Source organism: Condylura cristata, unplaced genomic scaffold (assembly GCF_000260355.1).
Source record: "Condylura cristata isolate star-nosed mole 26May11 unplaced genomic scaffold, ConCri1.0 scaffold00035, whole genome shotgun sequence".
NCBI classification, from domain to species: domain Eukaryota; kingdom Metazoa; phylum Chordata; class Mammalia; order Eulipotyphla; family Talpidae; genus Condylura; species Condylura cristata.
In genome coordinates this window covers 7366611-7384597 of record NW_004567136.1, presented here as the reverse complement: position 1 = coordinate 7384597, position 17987 = coordinate 7366611, and the positions used below count along the sequence as shown (strand labels likewise).

At 47.6% G+C, this 17987-nt stretch overlaps 1 protein-coding gene across 1 annotated transcript in view; it reads right to left on the bottom strand.

Annotated features, from left to right (window-relative positions):
• The window catches only part of ADAMTS17 (ADAM metallopeptidase with thrombospondin type 1 motif, 17), a 195371-nt gene that overhangs the window by 71170 nt on the left and 106214 nt on the right, over positions 1 to 17987 (bottom strand). Inside the window, exons 9-12 of the mRNA XM_004692959.1 lie at positions 17354 to 17494; positions 16059 to 16209; positions 4060 to 4161; positions 3450 to 3595 (exon numbers count right to left, since the gene is read on the bottom strand). Of these exons, the coding sequence (XP_004693016.1) occupies positions 3450 to 3595; positions 4060 to 4161; positions 16059 to 16209; positions 17354 to 17494 (540 nt within the window). The remainder of the gene's footprint in view (positions 1 to 3449; positions 3596 to 4059; positions 4162 to 16058; positions 16210 to 17353; positions 17495 to 17987) is intronic.

Here is a 17987-nt window from a genome sequence, read left to right as displayed (position 1 = left end):
GATTTTGAATTATTTCATTGATGGATGGAATTCACACTGGTATCCGATGTTGACTGTGTATTGAAGTGCCCTGGCAGTGCCGGGGTAGGAACAGCTACCGACAGTGACGTTGATGATGGAAGGAAAAGACCAGGCTACAAAGATGGCTTAAAAATACATGGTCAGGGCCCTCCCTGGTGGCGCAGCGGGTTAAAGCACAGCACTGAGAATCTGAAGCCACTTCCGCATGAGTTCGATTCCCGCCTGCCGCCTGCCCCGGAGGAGACCACATGGCGAGCCAGACCTCTCCTGGCCTGCCCGCTGCTTCCCTCAGCAGTGTACTTCGTAGATCTGCCTGTTCTGCTCCCCACTCTGTCTCTGGTGAAGCCTCTCACCGCCCCTGAGTCTCTGGCCTGTACCCCAGCTCTGTATGCACAAATAAATAAATAAATCTTTAAAAAAAAAAAAAATACATGGTCAGGTGGCCTGGATAGCGCATTGAACCTCCTAGTAACGAAAAATATATGGTCTGGGCCTCCCTGGTGGTGCAATGGGTTAAAGCACAGCACTATGAAGCTCTCACAGCCACTGCAGCACGAGTTCTATCCCCGGCCAGGGAGCCGACCCACAGGGTGCTGCAGATCTCTCCTGTCTCCCTGCTGCTCCCCTCAGCAGTGTTCTTTGTCGATCTGCCCTGTTCTGCTCCCCATTCTATCTCTGGTGAATCCTCTCACTGCCCCTGTACCTCTGGCCTGTACCTCAGTTCTGTATGCAGAACTAAATAAATCTAAAAAAAAAAAAAAAAGACATGGTCCCCATGGTCTTGAAGTCAGCTGGCAAGTAATAAGGCTGCCAATAGCAGCAAAGACCAAGACTAGAAAAAATAAAGGGGGTGGGGTGGGGTGACTCTTGGCCAGTGTTTTTGGACAGTGAATATACCAGCTGCAGAGGACAGCAAAGGAGCTGGGAATATAAAGTGAAGGGGGTGGGGCGAGGGCTGTGGGAGCCTTCCAAGTCTGAGATGTACAAGCAGTGGGATTTGGCCTTCCTTGTGAAATCTCGAGGCAGCGAGCCTGGTGATTTAAGAAGTGAGCCTGGGACAGGACGTTGTTTTGGTCAGAACTTGGCTCCAGGGCCCTGATCAGCTGTGCTTTGTTACAATCACTGCATTGGCCCATTTGCAAAAGCGGGCTGACCCTGTACTTCTGAAGCCCTGTCTGCATCCCGAGTCAGCGGCAGCACCGGCTGCCACCCACCTGCCCACCGTCTGCCCAGCCTGCCCTTCCCAGACACGGGAGGCAGCTCTGGGGAGGCGGGGGACCCGGTAGAGACCTACTTGGGAAGAAGAGCATGTGGCTTCTTTTCAGAACAGGAGTCAGGATCACGCTGTTATTGCGAAAGACTGGACAGGCTACCAAACAGGCAATATCGCGGGGGCAAAAATATGGTTTCTCTCACTTGGGATAAATCAAGTGGGGTGATATTTTGGAGCGCGCTGCTGTGAAGTGCGCTAGCAATGAGCTAGGACCTCTCTGGTGCAGGGTGGGCTTGAGTGAAGATGGCCCTCAGGCACAGGGGAGCCTGGACCCCACCTCCAGGCCTGTCATAGCTTTGAGGCCTCAGCAAGATGAAATGAAACAAGGGCAGGGACCTACTGGTGACCCCCCTTCTTGATATAAAATATGCTAATTTTGGGGGGGGGACAATGATATTAGGTGCATGTTGAGGGTCACTGGGATTGCAAGGAGGCTCCCAGGCAGTCGGCACGCTGGAAGGGAAAACGATCTCTGTTCTTGTCTCAGCATTTAGTTACAAACGCTTGCGAATCATCTACCCATCTGTAATGGCAAATGCCAGGTGTTACCGGCGCCCACAGGGAGTCCAGGTTAAACATTCTATCTGGGTGCATCTGCAAGGGTGTTTCTGGAGATCAGCATGGAGAGCTGCCCCCATCCTGCCGGGCATCCTCCAAGCCACTGGAGCCCTGGATAGAACCACAGAGGAAGGAGGCATTCGCCTTTTCTCTCTGGCCTCACTGTCTCAGTCCTCCTCGCCAGGACATCTCACATCTTTTGACCTGGGACTAGGATTGATACCAGTGTTGACACTGGCTCTCAGGCCTTCAGTCCAGGGCTGAATGAGACCACTGGCTTCCTAGGTCTGTTTGCGAATGGTGGACCGGGGAGCTTCTCAGTTTTCGCATCATGTCAGCCAAACCCTCAACGTAAAAATCCACATATCTATAGGCCACACAATGGGTCCTAGGATAATGCCACTTCTTACACTACTATGTTGCAACTTTGATGGGTAAAAGCAATCCCAGCTGACAATGAACGAAACCACATTATTCTAGGATGTGCTTTTGCTGGACATCATTGAGGAGTTCCCAGAACAGTCACCATCACAGTGAGCACCAGCTGCATCTAGATGTGTTTTGCAGCTTGTTTCTCTGGGGAATCCGAATGTACTGCCTTGCATTTCATTAAGTCTCCCCTAAAATACGACATGTTCACCTACTATGTGTCAGAGGCTCTGCAGGGACATTTAATAAGACGGTACACAATGCTAATCCTTTCAGCATTGACTAAACCCTGAGGGTGAGCTTTCCTGGACCCCAGAGGCTTCAGCCTTGCTGATGACCTCTGGAATCCCCTGGAGAGAGTCAAAGAGCAACTCCCATCTCCCACCCACAGAGCCTGTGCTAGAGCCAGGACCTCAAGATGGTTCATCACTATGGACTTAAAACCACCCCTTTGTAGTCAGAATCGATAACCTGCTCGTTTTCAGAATCAGTGTGATGCAGCTGCCAGAAAACAAGACAGATCACTAAAAGAAATATTAAAAATGGGAAATTCCGAGAGAAGAAAACCACCTGAGGTGAACGATAATTGAGCCCAAAATACAGCCCTGAGTCTGCGTGAGCCAACGTGCGAGGGGCCAGGGCTCATCAGTGTCGGGAAAAGGAAGCTGGAAGGGAAAAAACAAAACAAACACCAAAAAAAAAAGACTTGCTGTCAGACGTCTGTCCTTTGAAGAGGACAGGTGAAATGTATCTGGACAGCCAAACCCACAGATGCTCTGTGACTCAACAGGCAGGCGGTTCCCGAAGCAGGTCAGCCTCTCTCCTGAAGGCTCGCAGGCTTCCCTGGGATGACCTCAGTTAAGTAAGTGGGGGAAGCAGCCAGGAGGGAGTGTCCGGCTGTCCTTGGGAAACCTCCCTGCCACGCCCAGGCCAGGGAGAGGAGCCACGCCTCCGCAGGCCAGACCACTGCCTTCCCAGCGGGGGCTGGCTGGGGCTGAGCTGCCGCCAGGCACCCGCAAAGCTCTGGCAGCCCAGGCCCTTGGTCCAAGTTCATGTCCCCTGGCTCAAGTTCTCAGCGGGAGACAGCCCGTGCTTTGGCCAGGCAGTGAGAGCTGCAGGGTGGAGCCCCAATATGGGGCCTGGGAAATGCCAGGTGGAGGTGACTTACGGGGGGTTGTCGCATTTCCTCTGCCGGAAGCGGGCCCCAGTCCCGCAGGTCCGGCTGCACATGCTCCAGGCACCCCACGGGCTCCAGTCTCCGTCTACGTGCTCCGGAAGGGGCGTCTTGCTGACACACTCCCCGGTGCGGCACCACTGCAATGCCAGGCAGGGGAGAGGTCAGGGCACGGTGGGAGGAAGCCAACCGCTCAGCCACCCGAGAAAAACACCACAGCACCAAAGGATTCCCTGCCATCGGCAACGTGGGCGCGAGCTTGCTAACTCCAGGAGCAGCGCCCAGTTGCTGACCTGACGCCTGCGGCACCCCCTGGGCTTTGACTTTGCCTTGGCCTCAACCTCCCGCCCCCTCCCCACCCCCCGGGGTGCTTCACGGGGGGGGGGGTTTCTAAATTTCCCGGTGAAAGAGTCCACATGGCTAACAAGAGCCCCAAGAGGCTGCCAACCCCTTAATGCCAATGCAATGCTCCCCGGAGTGCCTGGGGAGGGCCCTGGGGGCATCTGTGGGACCGGCTGGGGGCAGCTCCAGGTTCCTGAGGACAGTGCGGGTGGCCTTTCTGGAGAAGCGGCTGCCGCCCAGCAAACGTGGTGGCTGAGCGTACCTTGTCTGCACCACACTCCGTGCCATCCAGGGGTGGGTCCAGCTTGGTCTTGCAGGACGTGTCTCCTTCCACCAGGCACCACAGTCCGGCACACATGAGATGCTGCAGGCAAGGGGGGCAGGTGAGTGTGGGGAGACATGCTGGCCACAGTGGAGGCCAGAGGGCGCGGCCCCGGGACCACGCTGAATTTGGGATTTAGGTCATGAGGAAGGGTGCTCATGAATGGATGTCAAAAAAAAAAAAAACCCAAAAAACAAGGGGGTTTTATATCATTTCAACAGACTCATTTTATGCAAAAAAATTCAGGGCAATCACTCCTGGGAGGGCTTATCTCCCAGGGACTCTGTTTAGCAGCTTAGCTTCCCAGGGCCTAAAAGGGGGCAGATGCAGGATGCAGGCCGGGAGCCACGAGCCACGAGCCACGACCAAACAAGCAGCTTCTGATTACTGCGGGCAGGTGTGACACTGGTCACACAGAGCACACAGGCGGAGCGCTTCACCCCCGCGTCCAACAGGCAAGGGCCCAGGGGAGCTCGGTCCTCAAGGGTGAAGTGTGATTTCAGTTCTTCCTGTGTCACCTGTTTCTCTGTTCAGCTGAGCCGTGTGTCATTTCTTGGGGCACTTTGTCTACAGAATCTCCTAATGTGCACAAACACACGATTCAACTGACTCCACTACAAGCAGGCATTTAAACACAGAGCTCCCATTTGCAGTCACAAGGCAAAGCGCTGAGGGTGAGCCAACTTCTCGGAATAACTGAAGCCTCCGTGGCCAGTGTCCTGCCTCTGCTCCAGTCTCTCCTGCAGGGCCCGGGCAGGCAGCAGCCAGTGCTCTCCAAGCCTGCCTCCTGGGGGTGACTCGGGCCACAAGGGGTGAGAACTGGATACTCCCAGTCCCCCTTGCAGGTGGGAAGGCCCGATGCCCGCGTGGCCACCTGCCCACCAGTGCACCTTCTGACTCTCCTCCCCGACCTCTGCTCCCACTTTCCTGCCCCCTCACAGTGCTTCCTGGGATCTCATCCCAGATAAACTACTTGCACCCAAATCCTCACCTCGTGGTCTGAAAATTGAGAACAGATGTACTTAAGGCTCTTTTAAAGATGCAGTATTTCCAAGATGCCAAACTCAATCACGGTGAGGCCTGGGCTGAGGCAGGGCCCTGCAGGGTGTGGCCAGGGGCCTGGGGCAGGGGCACTTCTGGACAGCTGAGGGTCAAGGAGCCCTGTAGTGCAGCTCCAGCCCATCACTGTGGGGGCTGCAAAGGGTGTTCCATGATCAGTTTCGATGCCTGCTGTTCCAAATAATCTCAAACATCTGCAGAAAATAGACGTGCAACTGTGCTGCCTGAAGTCAGAAAGCTTTTAGAGGCGGGAGGAACCAAAAGAAAGACAGCAAGGGGAAGGGAAGCAGAGCAGGAAAGGCTTTCCCAAGAGCTAGGAAAAGCTCAGGGCTCTTCTGCACTTTTCAAGTGTGTCAGAGCTGCTCTGTGTCCTCAAGGACGCTGATGATGCACATGGAATAACGCGCATGCAGGTTCAGAAAAGCTGCCACGTTCCCATTATCGCCCGCCTCTTAGCAGCAGTTACACGAGAGTCCTGAGCGCCACTCCAGCTGGAGCTATAAAGACAGGCTGCACCTCATCAAGTGTTTGATTCCGTGCACTCTGACCCAAGAACATTTGGAGAGTGTGGTGTGAGTGTGTGGACACGTGTTCATGAGACAAGGCTGACCCAGGAGGTGAGTTTATGGGGTTGGGGCACTTGGGATTCGAAGACTTTGTGACCCATCAGGAGAGAGAGGAAGAAGGGAGTGTGAAGGGTTATGTACTGTACAGACAGTGCTGTCTCATTCAACTCTTCTATATCACTTCAAGGAAAAGGAGAAAGAGCCTAGGCAAAGATTTCTTAGAACACAAAAAATACCACCATCAAGTTAAAAATTAATGAATTCACCTGCATTAAAATGAAGAACTTCTGCTTATCAAAAGATAGCTAAAAAATCGAAAGATATTTTCAACACATGTGAAGTGATTTGTGCTGCACATAACCAAGAGAAGATCTGTATTCAAAATATGTTTCTAAAAACCAAAAATTCCACCAGAAAAAGACTCAGTAGAAACATGGGTGGTAAAAGACTTGTCCACTTCACAGTCAAAGACATCTACACAAAGACTTGCCAATAAACACAGGAACATTATAAGCATAGCGTTCAGTTTTATTCATCCAAAGCAAAGGAAAATCACCACCAGGTCCGTCCACATACCTGCCAGAATAGCTAGAACAAAAGAGGTGGAAAATACTAAGTGTTGACAAGGACATGGTGGAGTAAGAATGCTCGTAAACTAATGATGAGGTTCTAACTCGGTTCAGCAACATTGGAGCACTCTTTGGTAATACTTACTGAACTTAAAACATGTATAGTCTAATACTCAAAAGTTCCAATTCGAGGTGTGTTGTCAACCAGAAATGTATGTGTCTGCTGAAAAGACTGTCAAGAGTGTCCGTAGCAACAGTATTTGCATCAGTCCCAGAGATGAAAACAATCTAAACAATGGCCATCAGCAGAGATCACACATGAATTCTGTTATGCTAGAACAATTGGACATTATGTAATTCCATTTATATGAAGTTCAAAGCAAATATGAGAAACGGATAGTGTGAGGAGCCAGAATAGTGGGTTATGGGTGAAGTGGGGGTGGGGGGAGTAAACATTGCTTTAAGATAAACAATAATGTAAATAGATAATATAAATTAAAATAGACATTGACCTCAGCTTGGCCACAGCGTTACTCATGTGCCCAAACAAAGGACACACACGGCTGTGCTAGTGCGTGTCACCACGAGGCCTTGCAGCGAGAGAGCTGGCATTGTGCTGTGCTGCACCAGAGACAAGGTGCTCGGACATCTGTCATCGTGAGGCTCATGGAGCCACGGGGAGCAGGCAGAATGGGGTTTTGTTTTCCCACTTTTCTAACAAGGAGGTAGATATTTGTGGAGGTCAGGGGCAGTGAGCTGGGCCAGGCTAGTGGCCTGGAAGGTCCCTCATATCCTCATTCTTGGGCCATGGGGTGGCAGCACGGTGGGTCTGCTTTATAAAGATGAATCGAGCTTTAAATGTGATTTGTACAATTTTAGGTAAGCAAAACTCTTTAATGAAAGAAAGAAAAAGGAAGGGAGTGAGAAAGGCATAACGAGACCGTTGTGTAAGGGAAAACAACAAAAAGAAGTTGTAGAAGGCTTCATTCATATTTCTCAACCCAGGACAAAATAAATGGATAAATATCCAGTAATGAATCAAAATACAAGGATACAAAAGGTCTAGATAATGTAATAAGCTGGATACAATTGAACACTATACCCTGATATAAAGATATCTTTTAAGGTCATATAATATAATTGTTATAAAAATTGACCCCAATAAAATCCAGATAGATCAACAGTGAGATGAGAAAAATAACAGCAACAACAAACAACTTAGGAATTGACTTTGTAAATGGAGAAAAATAAAAAACTCTTTAAAGCAACTTTTAGATCAAAGGGAAAAATCATAAAAAAAGGTGCAAACTATGAGGGAAACAATGAAGACACTGAATGTCATGACATGTGTTGAGGGGAGGACTGCCCAGAGTCCCCAAAACTCACATTGACAGACAAAGAAGAAAATGAATCATGACATTTAAAGAAGTTTGAAAAACAATATAAGTTTACAAGAAGAGGGTCTAAATTAATAAGCTTTACAATGTGCATTAATAAAACTACAGAAAAATATGAAAGTTGGCTCACTGGGAAAAATAAACTGGATAAACTACTTGCTAGTCTATACAAGAAAAAGGGGCATGAATAACAGAAAGAAGAAAATAAGCAAAATGTAGAGAAAAGTGATCATTCTACAAAGTAAGCTAAGTAAGTGACTTACTATGAAATGATCACTCTGAAATTTATGGCTATTAGCTTAAAGGTTGAAGTACACAATCTTGAGATGAATTAATTTCTAAAACTGTGTATGTTAATAAATCCATTGTCCAGGAAAGACTAAAAATGCATGTAGGTTAACAAAGACGTCTATGACCTTGTCCTGAGTCACTCTTTCTGAAACCCTTGGGTCCTGGTGGTCTCTTAGTGATAATTTTTTCACAGAGGTTTCTACTTAACCTTTAAGGAACACATAAACAAATGTATTTAAACTACTGAAGAACATGAAAAGAAATAGGAGGTTTCTTCTGTTTTTTACATTAGCTAACATAACATTGATTCCAAACCAATCAAGCTAAGCACAGGCAAGGAAAAAAACTCATACCAGATTCACTTCTGAATACCGTTGTGAAAATCCTAAATGAAATTTACTAGAGCATTCAAATAATACATAACAGCCAGGCCAGGTATACGCCAAGAATGCAAACATCATTTCATATTAGAAAAGCTGCTAATATATTTCAACATGTTAATAACTCAAAAGACAGAATTCATTCAGTCCTCTCCATAATGCTGAAAACACATTAATAAAACTCAATCACAAATTCTCACTAAAACCCTTAACAAAATAAAATAGAAATAAGTAGATACTTCCTTAGCTTGATAAAATATCCGTTTCATGAGGAAACAGAAACATTGTCAACAAAGTCAGGAAGAAGAAAGGAATGTCTGTTATTATCTCAACTTATTATTTTAGGGAAGAGAGAGAATTAAAGGATAGTAGGAATTATATAACTAGAAAGCTCAAATGACTCCACTGAAAAATTACTAATACCTCTAAAAGGATTCAATAAGTGACTGGGTATAAAGTGACACATAGAAATCAAAGCTTTTTATTAAACGCAAACTACAACCACACTCAAAGATATAAGGGAATCAAAGACCCCATTAAAACAGGAACAAAATATTCTGTAGGATAGACATACTAAGAAACTTCTAAGATTGATCAAGAGAAAACTTCCAAATTCCCCAGGAAGTAGGAAGAAAAGACATCTTGAATAGATTTAAGAAACAGAGTCAGAAGTATGAAAGCAGATATTTCCCCAAGTTAATCTAATCTATAATTAAATTTAAAATACCAACATGATTTGGAACTAAACAAGTATGTTCTGATGATCATATGGGGAAAAAACATGAAATAATTGCCAGTAGAAATGTGAAGAAGCATATGGTTAGTGCATTAAAATATTTTATAAAGCTACAGTCATACAACTATAAAGAGGAACAGGTTGTGTAACACTGTGCTAAAATCTATCCCTAAAAAAGAAACACATGAATGGTTTCATTTTAGACTTTTTTATCTTGCACATATATTGCCTATTCCAATAACAAAATAAAGTTCAAGAATCACCCTGATTAGCAAGAGTCCGGGGCTCAGGACGTTCTCGGCTGTCATTACCTAGTACCCACAACACATGCTTGCTAACGATTAGGTGAATTTAAATATGGCAATGTGCCGTTTCCAGAGTGAACGCTGTCTTTTCACCCTCGAAGTTACTGCCACACTAAGAACTCTTTCTTTCTTATCTGGACAACTGCCATCTTTTTGCACAGACTGTAATCTCTTTCTGGTTCAACACTTCTGCAAAACCCTTTGGAAGCACAGATTTCGGCGGGACCCATCCATCACTGCCTTTAGGACCTATTGAAAAGCCCCAGGACCCATCTTCTCCCTTTATTTGACACCCCCCCCCCCTTTTCTGTGGAGCCTCCCTGCAGCCTTGGGCCCTGAATCAGAACTGTCTCGTGACCACTTGCACTAACCATGGGAGACAGAAACTACAGAGACGATCACCCTTCACATTTTTGCTGATGAGGAAATGGAATTAAGGGCCGGACCTGTCCTGACCTCAGCAGTCTTAAGTACTGGTTACCCTGCTTAACAGTCTCCTGTTGGCAGGCCCCCCCACCCCCCACTCCCCAAACACAGGCCCTGCAAGCACCGCATCAGCCAGGCCGGGCTCACCAGTTTTCTACAAGCAGCAGAACGCGAGGCTCGCACCTCAGCCTGCTACATGCTATTTGAGAGCCCGGCCAGCAGCAGCAGCTTCGGCTCACTGCGATACTGTGCACCACAACGGTGTGAAAACAGGCAAAGGGGCAGCTGCTCCAGTCAAGTCAGGGGTAGGGGTGCCAGAGCCCCAGCGTTACTGTAACCAGCAGTGGAAGCCAGAGGTCCTGAGCAAAGACCAGGCGAGGAAGAGCCCCCTGGCCTAGCACCTGCCCCTTGTGGGGACGGTCGAGGACATCGTGCCTGAGTCCCTTACGCTGCCTCACACCCCACTTACTTCCCGGAAGTGTGTGGAAACCCCGAAGGTTTGAGATCCACAGAACGCAGACACCACTGTTCATCCCTTCAGGCTTTGCCAATTTTTTCATTTTTTTTCTCTGGCTGGCGGTGTCCCTTCTAAGTCCTTTGGGTTTTTTATTTTTTTTGTCCTTTTCCTCACCACACGTGCACGAAAGTGTTTGGAGAGCAGTTCTGACTCAAGACAATCTGGGGGGGATGGTTACATAAAACCCCTCAGAAATGTGTGACTGGTAACACAAGCTTAAGGGAGATAATGTAAAATGCTAAGAACCAGATGAAAAAGTTACTAATCCAAATTTTCCACAAATATTCCTGCAGCTTGAAGCCTTTCCCCCACGCCAGCAGGCCAGTTCCACGTCTGGACGGTTCCCTACGTCCTAGGCGGGGCCTCTCCTTCATGTCCCCACAGGTGGCAGAGAGCGTCCCCTGCTGGGCTGGACTGGGTGCTAGTGGGCGAGACAGGCCCAGGCGCTCAGCTGGCCCGGAGTGAGCCTCGGGGAGCGAAGAGAAGGGTAACGCACAACTTGCAAAGTCTGGAGCGTTCTGAGGCAGCCTACTGCAAACTCGTGAACACTTCTGGAAAATCATGACTATCTGCTGCTAAAGTCCAACAGCTCTGACAGGCCTGCAACGCCGGAGGAAGCCGAGTCTGAGACAGGAAGACGGCGTTCCACTGGCACCCACCCTATGCCTACTGCAAAGCCTCGTCGTCCGTGTGGGGCAGGGCCGAGGCCTGCTCTGGCCAGCCTTGCTGGCATTGAAGGGGCAAGTCTCGTGCAGATCAGCGGTTCCCAAGAGGGCAGACATGAGCCTTCCTGGGGAAGGTGATGAAAAGACAAATCCCTAGAAGCCAGGTCCTAGAGATTCTCATGCCAAAGACCTGGGGTGGGCTACACAATCTTCTGAACCCCCTGGAGGAGATTCCAGTGGCCCATGCCAGGGTTTGACTTGACACTGGAGAGAAGGGGACTTTTGGGCCAAGGCGGAAATCTGACACGAGGAGCTTCCTGGACCCTCGGAGATCCCATCTACCAGGCTGTGCATGAGATTCTCTGGGGACTCGGGAAAAGACAGAAAGTGGCTTTCAGGCTTGGGGGCTGGGGGAGGGAGAGGGAGAGGAGGGGGAGGGAGAGGAAGAAGGGGGTGGGGGAGAGAGTGCAGCACTAAGAGTGGATGCTGGACCGTGGTGGTACCAGGAGCAAGGGGAGGGCAGGGCCGGAACAGATGCAGCAGAGGAACATCGCCAATGAGACTGTCACGTAGTGAGACTGTCACGTAGGCATTGTCTCCCCGTCCACAGGGTCCGGGAGAAGTGATGCTAATTCGCATATTTGTGCCCTCCACATGCCAGGTGCTCTCATTCTCATAACAACCCATCACATCTAAGGACAAGTACTTGTCCTACTTAGCAGCATAGAAGACAGAGTGTAGGCCTTTTTAAGTCGCAGAAATACAACTAAGTAATAGGTCATCTATCTAAGTTGCTCCAGAGGTAGAGGCAGAATGTGGCCATGCGCAGAGGGCTTAACCCTGCCCTCATGCACTGAAATGCCAGGAGCACGGAGCAGAGCAAAGAAGTGAAATCTGGGCAGAGAAGAAGGCACGTAACTCGCTCTGCGATGTCTGCAACCATCCTCTTCCTGAGACTGTTGGCTTCCAATTCTGTGCTTAATGCTTAAAAAAAGAAAAAGCTAGCACAACATATCTGAGACCCTGGCAAGGCCGTGACATGCAGACACCCACACACATGCCCACTAGAAGGCTGATGGGCATCACTTTCTAGCACGCCCTCTCCTTCCACATGGGCAGCTAAGATGGGCTTCAGAACAAAGATGGCAGAATGACGCCAAGAAGCAGGTAGAGTAAAGGAGTGAGGGATCTGTACATAGCCTCTCTCAACAGATCATCTCCTGGCATGGGATGGGGTGGGAGGGGGGACGGGGAACATGTCCCTTTCTCGTCAGGAAGGATGGCGGCTTGGTGAGGCTCTGGGCACTCACTACTCTCCTTCAGCTCTGTCACCAGTAGCAACACCACACTCTTCCTTTCAGCTGACAATACCTACTCCCGACCTTCTCACCGTCTGTTTCTCCTGGCAGAATCTCAGCTGTAAGGCCTGTTAAATAGCCAGGGTGCTGATGGAGACAGCAGGAACTTGTAAGCATAAAAAAAGAGACTGGGCTAATTGCTTAAAGTTCATTTCCCCTTTCGAATAAATATTTACCACCCAATGTTTAGAACTTTTATGTTTGGACTTTCTTGAAATGCTTTATTGAATTAAAAACATCGCATTGGCTAAAAGAGGAGACAGCTATATTTGCCAGTAACTTCTACAACCAATGCCAACTATCGAGGCCAATTTTTTGGGGGTAGTTCATATTTCCACAGATGGCTTTGAGACGTACAATACCAGCATTCTGCAGACAGACATGACAGATGCAGTGGTGATGCTGTGGGGATCTCCAGAGCCCTGGAAATGAAAACGGGCTGCACTTTGATTCTCTTTGGTTCTCAGGGATGCAAATGTCTAAGTGAGCAGAGACCTGGTTAGCATCAGAAGTTGGGCTGCTCCCTAAGAACTGTAGCCATGTTTCTCTGAAGTTATTTACCCTACACCTGTGAGTGAGGAAATGGTCTTTAGTTGTGACGGGGCTTTAAAGGTCTCTGCGTTGTGAATGCTGAGAAAGAACACAGATGAAGTCAAGCACAGGAAGTGCTGTATTTGAAATTCTGAATAAGAGCTTGAAAAGCTGAGTAAGAGGAATAGCTCAGGACAATCGGTGCTTTGCTTTGGAGACTGACACTGGCTGCCACCCCCTAGCACCCCTGTAAGTATGAACCCCTCATTTGAATAATATTTGTCAGGGCAAGGTTGTAAAATCTATATGATTACCAAGGAAGCAAAAAAAAAAAGTCAAATATAATTCAAACTACAAAATAAAGAGACATAATAGCATATGTGCTTGTTTTTTTATCTGCACATTGTACATAGCAAGGTCTGGCCCTGGAACTAATGACCACTGTCATTTTGAACAACTGATGTGTGTAAGCGATATTTTCAGCTATCTGCTACAAATGGCCCCTCAGTAGGAAGATTCTGTGGTTCCTCATCAAGTGACAGTTATAGTTAGGTCCCGCTAACATGGCTGGGGCTGACACATTCATAATCGAAGGCCATCACTTCACATACAGGTTGGAGAGAACTAAAGTTGACACCTCTTTCTGATCCTGTTCACATGCCTGAATGCTAGCCACGGGCTCTGGGTAAGAAGCCCTGACTTGCACATTACCAAGATGCAGCCCTGAGAAGCACAGCTCCCTGAAGCCGGGGAGCTCTACCATTCACCAGGGAGAAGCTTTGACTCATCAAAAGAGGCAGCAGGGAAAAAGAAAACTCTATCTGCCAGTTGTCAGCGGTTAGTATTTTTCTCAAAGTACAACCTACCCAGTTCCTTTCCCTCTTAGTTTTATGGTCTGGATTTCAGAAAAAGAAAATGTCCAACTCCTGACCGCTGGTGTGTTTCACAGTTTTATTCCCTCGGTGGTGTCCAACCTCTGCTATATTTCATTTTTATTTTCTTTTCTGTAATAGGTTTCAAGTCCTAGAAATTTTAAGACAAAGGATTCACACACACCCACTTGCCTCATTAATGTTTAGGTGTGTTTCCAAGCTACCCCCGCAGGGTCTGCACAGGAAGCCCGCCCAAGGGCTTGCCAGTGAAATTCTCATCGTCAACCGTCCTTGGGGGAGCCCAGGGCTTGGGAACATGGCAGCATTTCCAACTGCCATGCATGAATGTGGTTTCTAAGAGAAAAGATCCCTCCAGATTTCTGGCATTGTAATGCTTCCACAGCGTTCATTTCCCAAACTTCTGGCTACAAAACTTTCCTTTCTTTTTCACAGTGCTTAATAAGTAGGGATTTTTTTTTTTCCTTACTAAAAGGGGTGAAACGATATTTTGGAGAATTCTGGTGAGCACCCTGCATCACAATTCCCTCTGAAATAATGGGAGACAAGTCGGAGTGTCCTCACATTACTGGTGGGATTAGTGGCTTAAAGAACTGGACAAGGCGTAAAGACCAGCCCCTCACCACTGCCATCCATTTGGAGACAGGACTGGTCATGGGGACCTCAAGGGGACCAGCATCTAAGTGGGATATATCATGAAACCATAATAAAATATGAGTGGCTTTAGTTTCTTAGTATAATGGAGTAGAAATAACTAGTATAATGGAGTAGAAATCCATCCCTACACGCTCAGTTCCTAATGTGTCTAAGAGATCATTGGGGTAAACTATGTACAACCAGTTTTGTTCCCTTTGCTGGTTTATTAGCTGTAACTGTTGTATTCTTTTAAAAAAAGATTTGTTTATTTATGTATACAAGAACTGCAGAGGTGTGGGGTGGGTGAGAAAAATCTACCAGAGACAGAGTGGGGAGCAGAACAGGCAGATGGACGAAGCACACTGCTGAGGGGAGCAGCCAGTGGACAGGAGAGGTCTGCTGCGCCCTGTGGGTCACCTCCTTGGCTGGGCATCGAACTCGTGGGACAGCTTCATAACGCTGTGCTTTAACTAGTTATGCCAGAACAGAGACTACAACTCTGTTGTATTCTTTTTGGTTGATTTTAAGTTAATATTTTACATTGTTAACTTAATGTGAAATTATTCAACTTCAAATCTGGGATCAAAACCTTAAGAGTCAAGTCCTCCCTTGTGGGCTTCTGTGTGGTCTTCACACATTTGATTCTTACATGTGTCATAAACCTACAACTATTTTACTTTCCTATGGCAAATCTGTCTGAATTTCCTGTTGCTGCTGTAGTAAATTACTATAATTGGCTTGAGGCAGCACCGATGTATTGTCCTATAATGCTCAGAAGTCAAAAATTACTCTTGCCAGACAACAGTAGAGATTTTAGCAGGACTGGCTCCTGGAAGTTCAGAGGAGGAACCTGGTCCCCCTCTTTCCCACTTTCTAGCCGCTGCCTACATTTCTTGGCTTGTGTCCCCTTCCTTGTATCCACTCCAGTGTCTTGCTTCTGTGGTCACATCTCCTACTACCCACTCAGATATGCCTTCCTGTTAGTCAAGATCCGTGTGATTATACTGGGACTACCCAGATAATCCAGAAGTCTCCCCATCTCAAGATCCTTAATCATACATGCAAAGTCCTTCCTTTTATCACACGAGGACAGTCACAAGGCATCTACCATAAATATATTCTTCTCTTTCTTTTTTATTAGTGAAGCAGTTTTTAAAATGGTCAGTTACCTTTTAAAGACATCTGAGTATTATTGTGTATTTTCCTGGTTAGTTCCTGCTTCTAAGCGCCTCATTCTCTCAGTCTCATTTTCTTTCTGCCTACCATATTCCTTCCCAGTTGGGGTCTGCTGGTAATGAATGCTTTTGGCTTTTCTATAAGAGAAAAACTCCATTACCCCTTCATTTTTTGAAAGATAGTATTGCCGAGTATAGAACTCTAAGCTGACAGGCTTTCTTTTTCAGCCCTTTAAAAAAGCTCCTGCACTATCTCGACGTTAACATTGTTCCTAATGGGAAATGCACTGTCAATTTACTTTAATTTATGTGCCCATAAGCTGTGCGTGAGTGCATGCTAAGTGCATGCCAACCTGGGTCTTCTGGCAGAAGCTGGGCCTGCTGAGAGGGGCTGGGGGTCACGCTCCTTTCTGAGCCAGCCCTCCCGAGGTCACTTACCTCCATGTTTTTGCAGAAGGTGGCATTGGTGCCAAACAGGATCTGGCATTGCTCATTGGCACTGTAGTGCATGCCTGGAAGCTTGTGAGGGAGGCGGACTGCATGCTGGCTCCTGGGGTCTGTCACCAGCAAACACGTGCTGATTTTTGACCTGAAACAGCCAAGAGGCAAATCAACTTCCTCCAGCTGCACTGTGTCTTTTGTTCTGTCAGTCATGGAGAAGGCTGCACCCCCAAATGATGTATGAGCAGATGACCCAGGCACCAGACTGGGGACTGCACTTTTTTTTTCTCTTCTTGCCCCTCCCACGTGACTGAATATCGAGCTTTTTCTCTGAAGGCAACAAGAGCTTGATACCTAGGGAGGGTTCTGGGAGTAACACCCACAGACTCATGCACTTTTCTTGGGGGGAGGGAGGGAAGTCTGCAAGCTTTCTTGCAATAAAAAATCTTTTGAAGCAGACTCATATTTTTTGACTGTAGCTTAGAGCAAAAGTTACTATGAATAAAGAAAAAAGAAACAGGAGTTAGGGTTGTTTTGTATTATTTCAAATAAAGCAAAGAGCTTCCTTTGGAGGCCCCGTCAGGAGCGGGGTTTGGGTACCCCTCCTGATGACTCCTGTCCTGGAAGCTGGTTGGTGGCGCCCTCTGTGATTGCGCCCAGGATCTCAACTAGGGTGGGCTTCTCCAGAAATGCTGCGATCATCTCTGAAAAGCTGCAGTGAGGCTGTATCAGAAGGTTGAGTACATGAATACTTTCATTTGTCAACTCCTGTAATAGGGCACTACAAACAACATCCAGCCTCTTGCCGAGGTTCTTGAAGGAAAGAGCGGCATGCCCGCAGGCTCACAGGCTGACATTGGTACACCTTCCTGGGCTCAAACACACACAACAATCCAGTGGCCGCTGGAGGCCAGCACTCTGTCTGAACAAATGAAAACACCCTGCCTGCTTTACGGACCTTCCGGGTAAAGTGAAATACATTTCATTTTGAACAACACTGGTTTGAATTGCATGGGTCCACACAGATTTCTTTTTCAGTAAATACAGTTGGTTCTCTATACCCGTGGGTTCTACATTTATGAAATCAACCAGTGACATTGTGGAGTTGGTTAAATTTGTGGATGCAGAACCCAAAGGAGCAACTATAAATTATACCTAAAGTTTCCACTACACGAGGGGTGATTGGGGCCAGTTCGTAGGCCCACCTGTCCATCTGGGGTTCAGTCCTGGTGGCTCAAGGATCAAGTGTACCTTCCATTGCCCTGATTGCACAGAATGATGCCAGGACTTACTTGAGGAAGTGCTCAAGATCATCTCGACTGCAGGAGGACCAGGAGAGGTCGCTGGGGTTCCGGCCTTTCACCCACTCTCCCGACATGATGTGGGACCTGCCGGCGCAGGACGAGTGATCATCATCGTGGTTCATCCCCAAACTGCAGGAGGGAAAAGCGAGGGACATTCATGACACACGCGTCGCATCTCCAGCTCCAGGCTCGAACACACTGTGCTGGACTCAATCAAGTCTGAAATATCAAAGGGGATAGCTGAGCAGCTCCCAATAGCCACGAGCTTTTAGAGAAATAGCGGCTTACTGAGTGAATGAAAAGTGAGTAACAGACATCAATTGCATTCACTAAAAAAGGTGAATAGTAAACAACTTCTATTAACTATTAACTGTGATACTTTAATTCTCATTAGACTTGCTTTTCCGTATCAGAGGGCCTAGTGTTAATGATGAATGTGTTATTTAAGAGAGAAGCTGCTATCCTGGGGGGCATGGGGACATCTAAGATTTGTGACATTACAAGAGGCAAGTCCGATTCATCAAAAAACATGGCTTTTCTTTCATGTCACGACACATGGCCCAGCCAGGCAACACCTGTCACCTTCCCACCTGACTATGTGACAGACACAGGGATGCTGTCC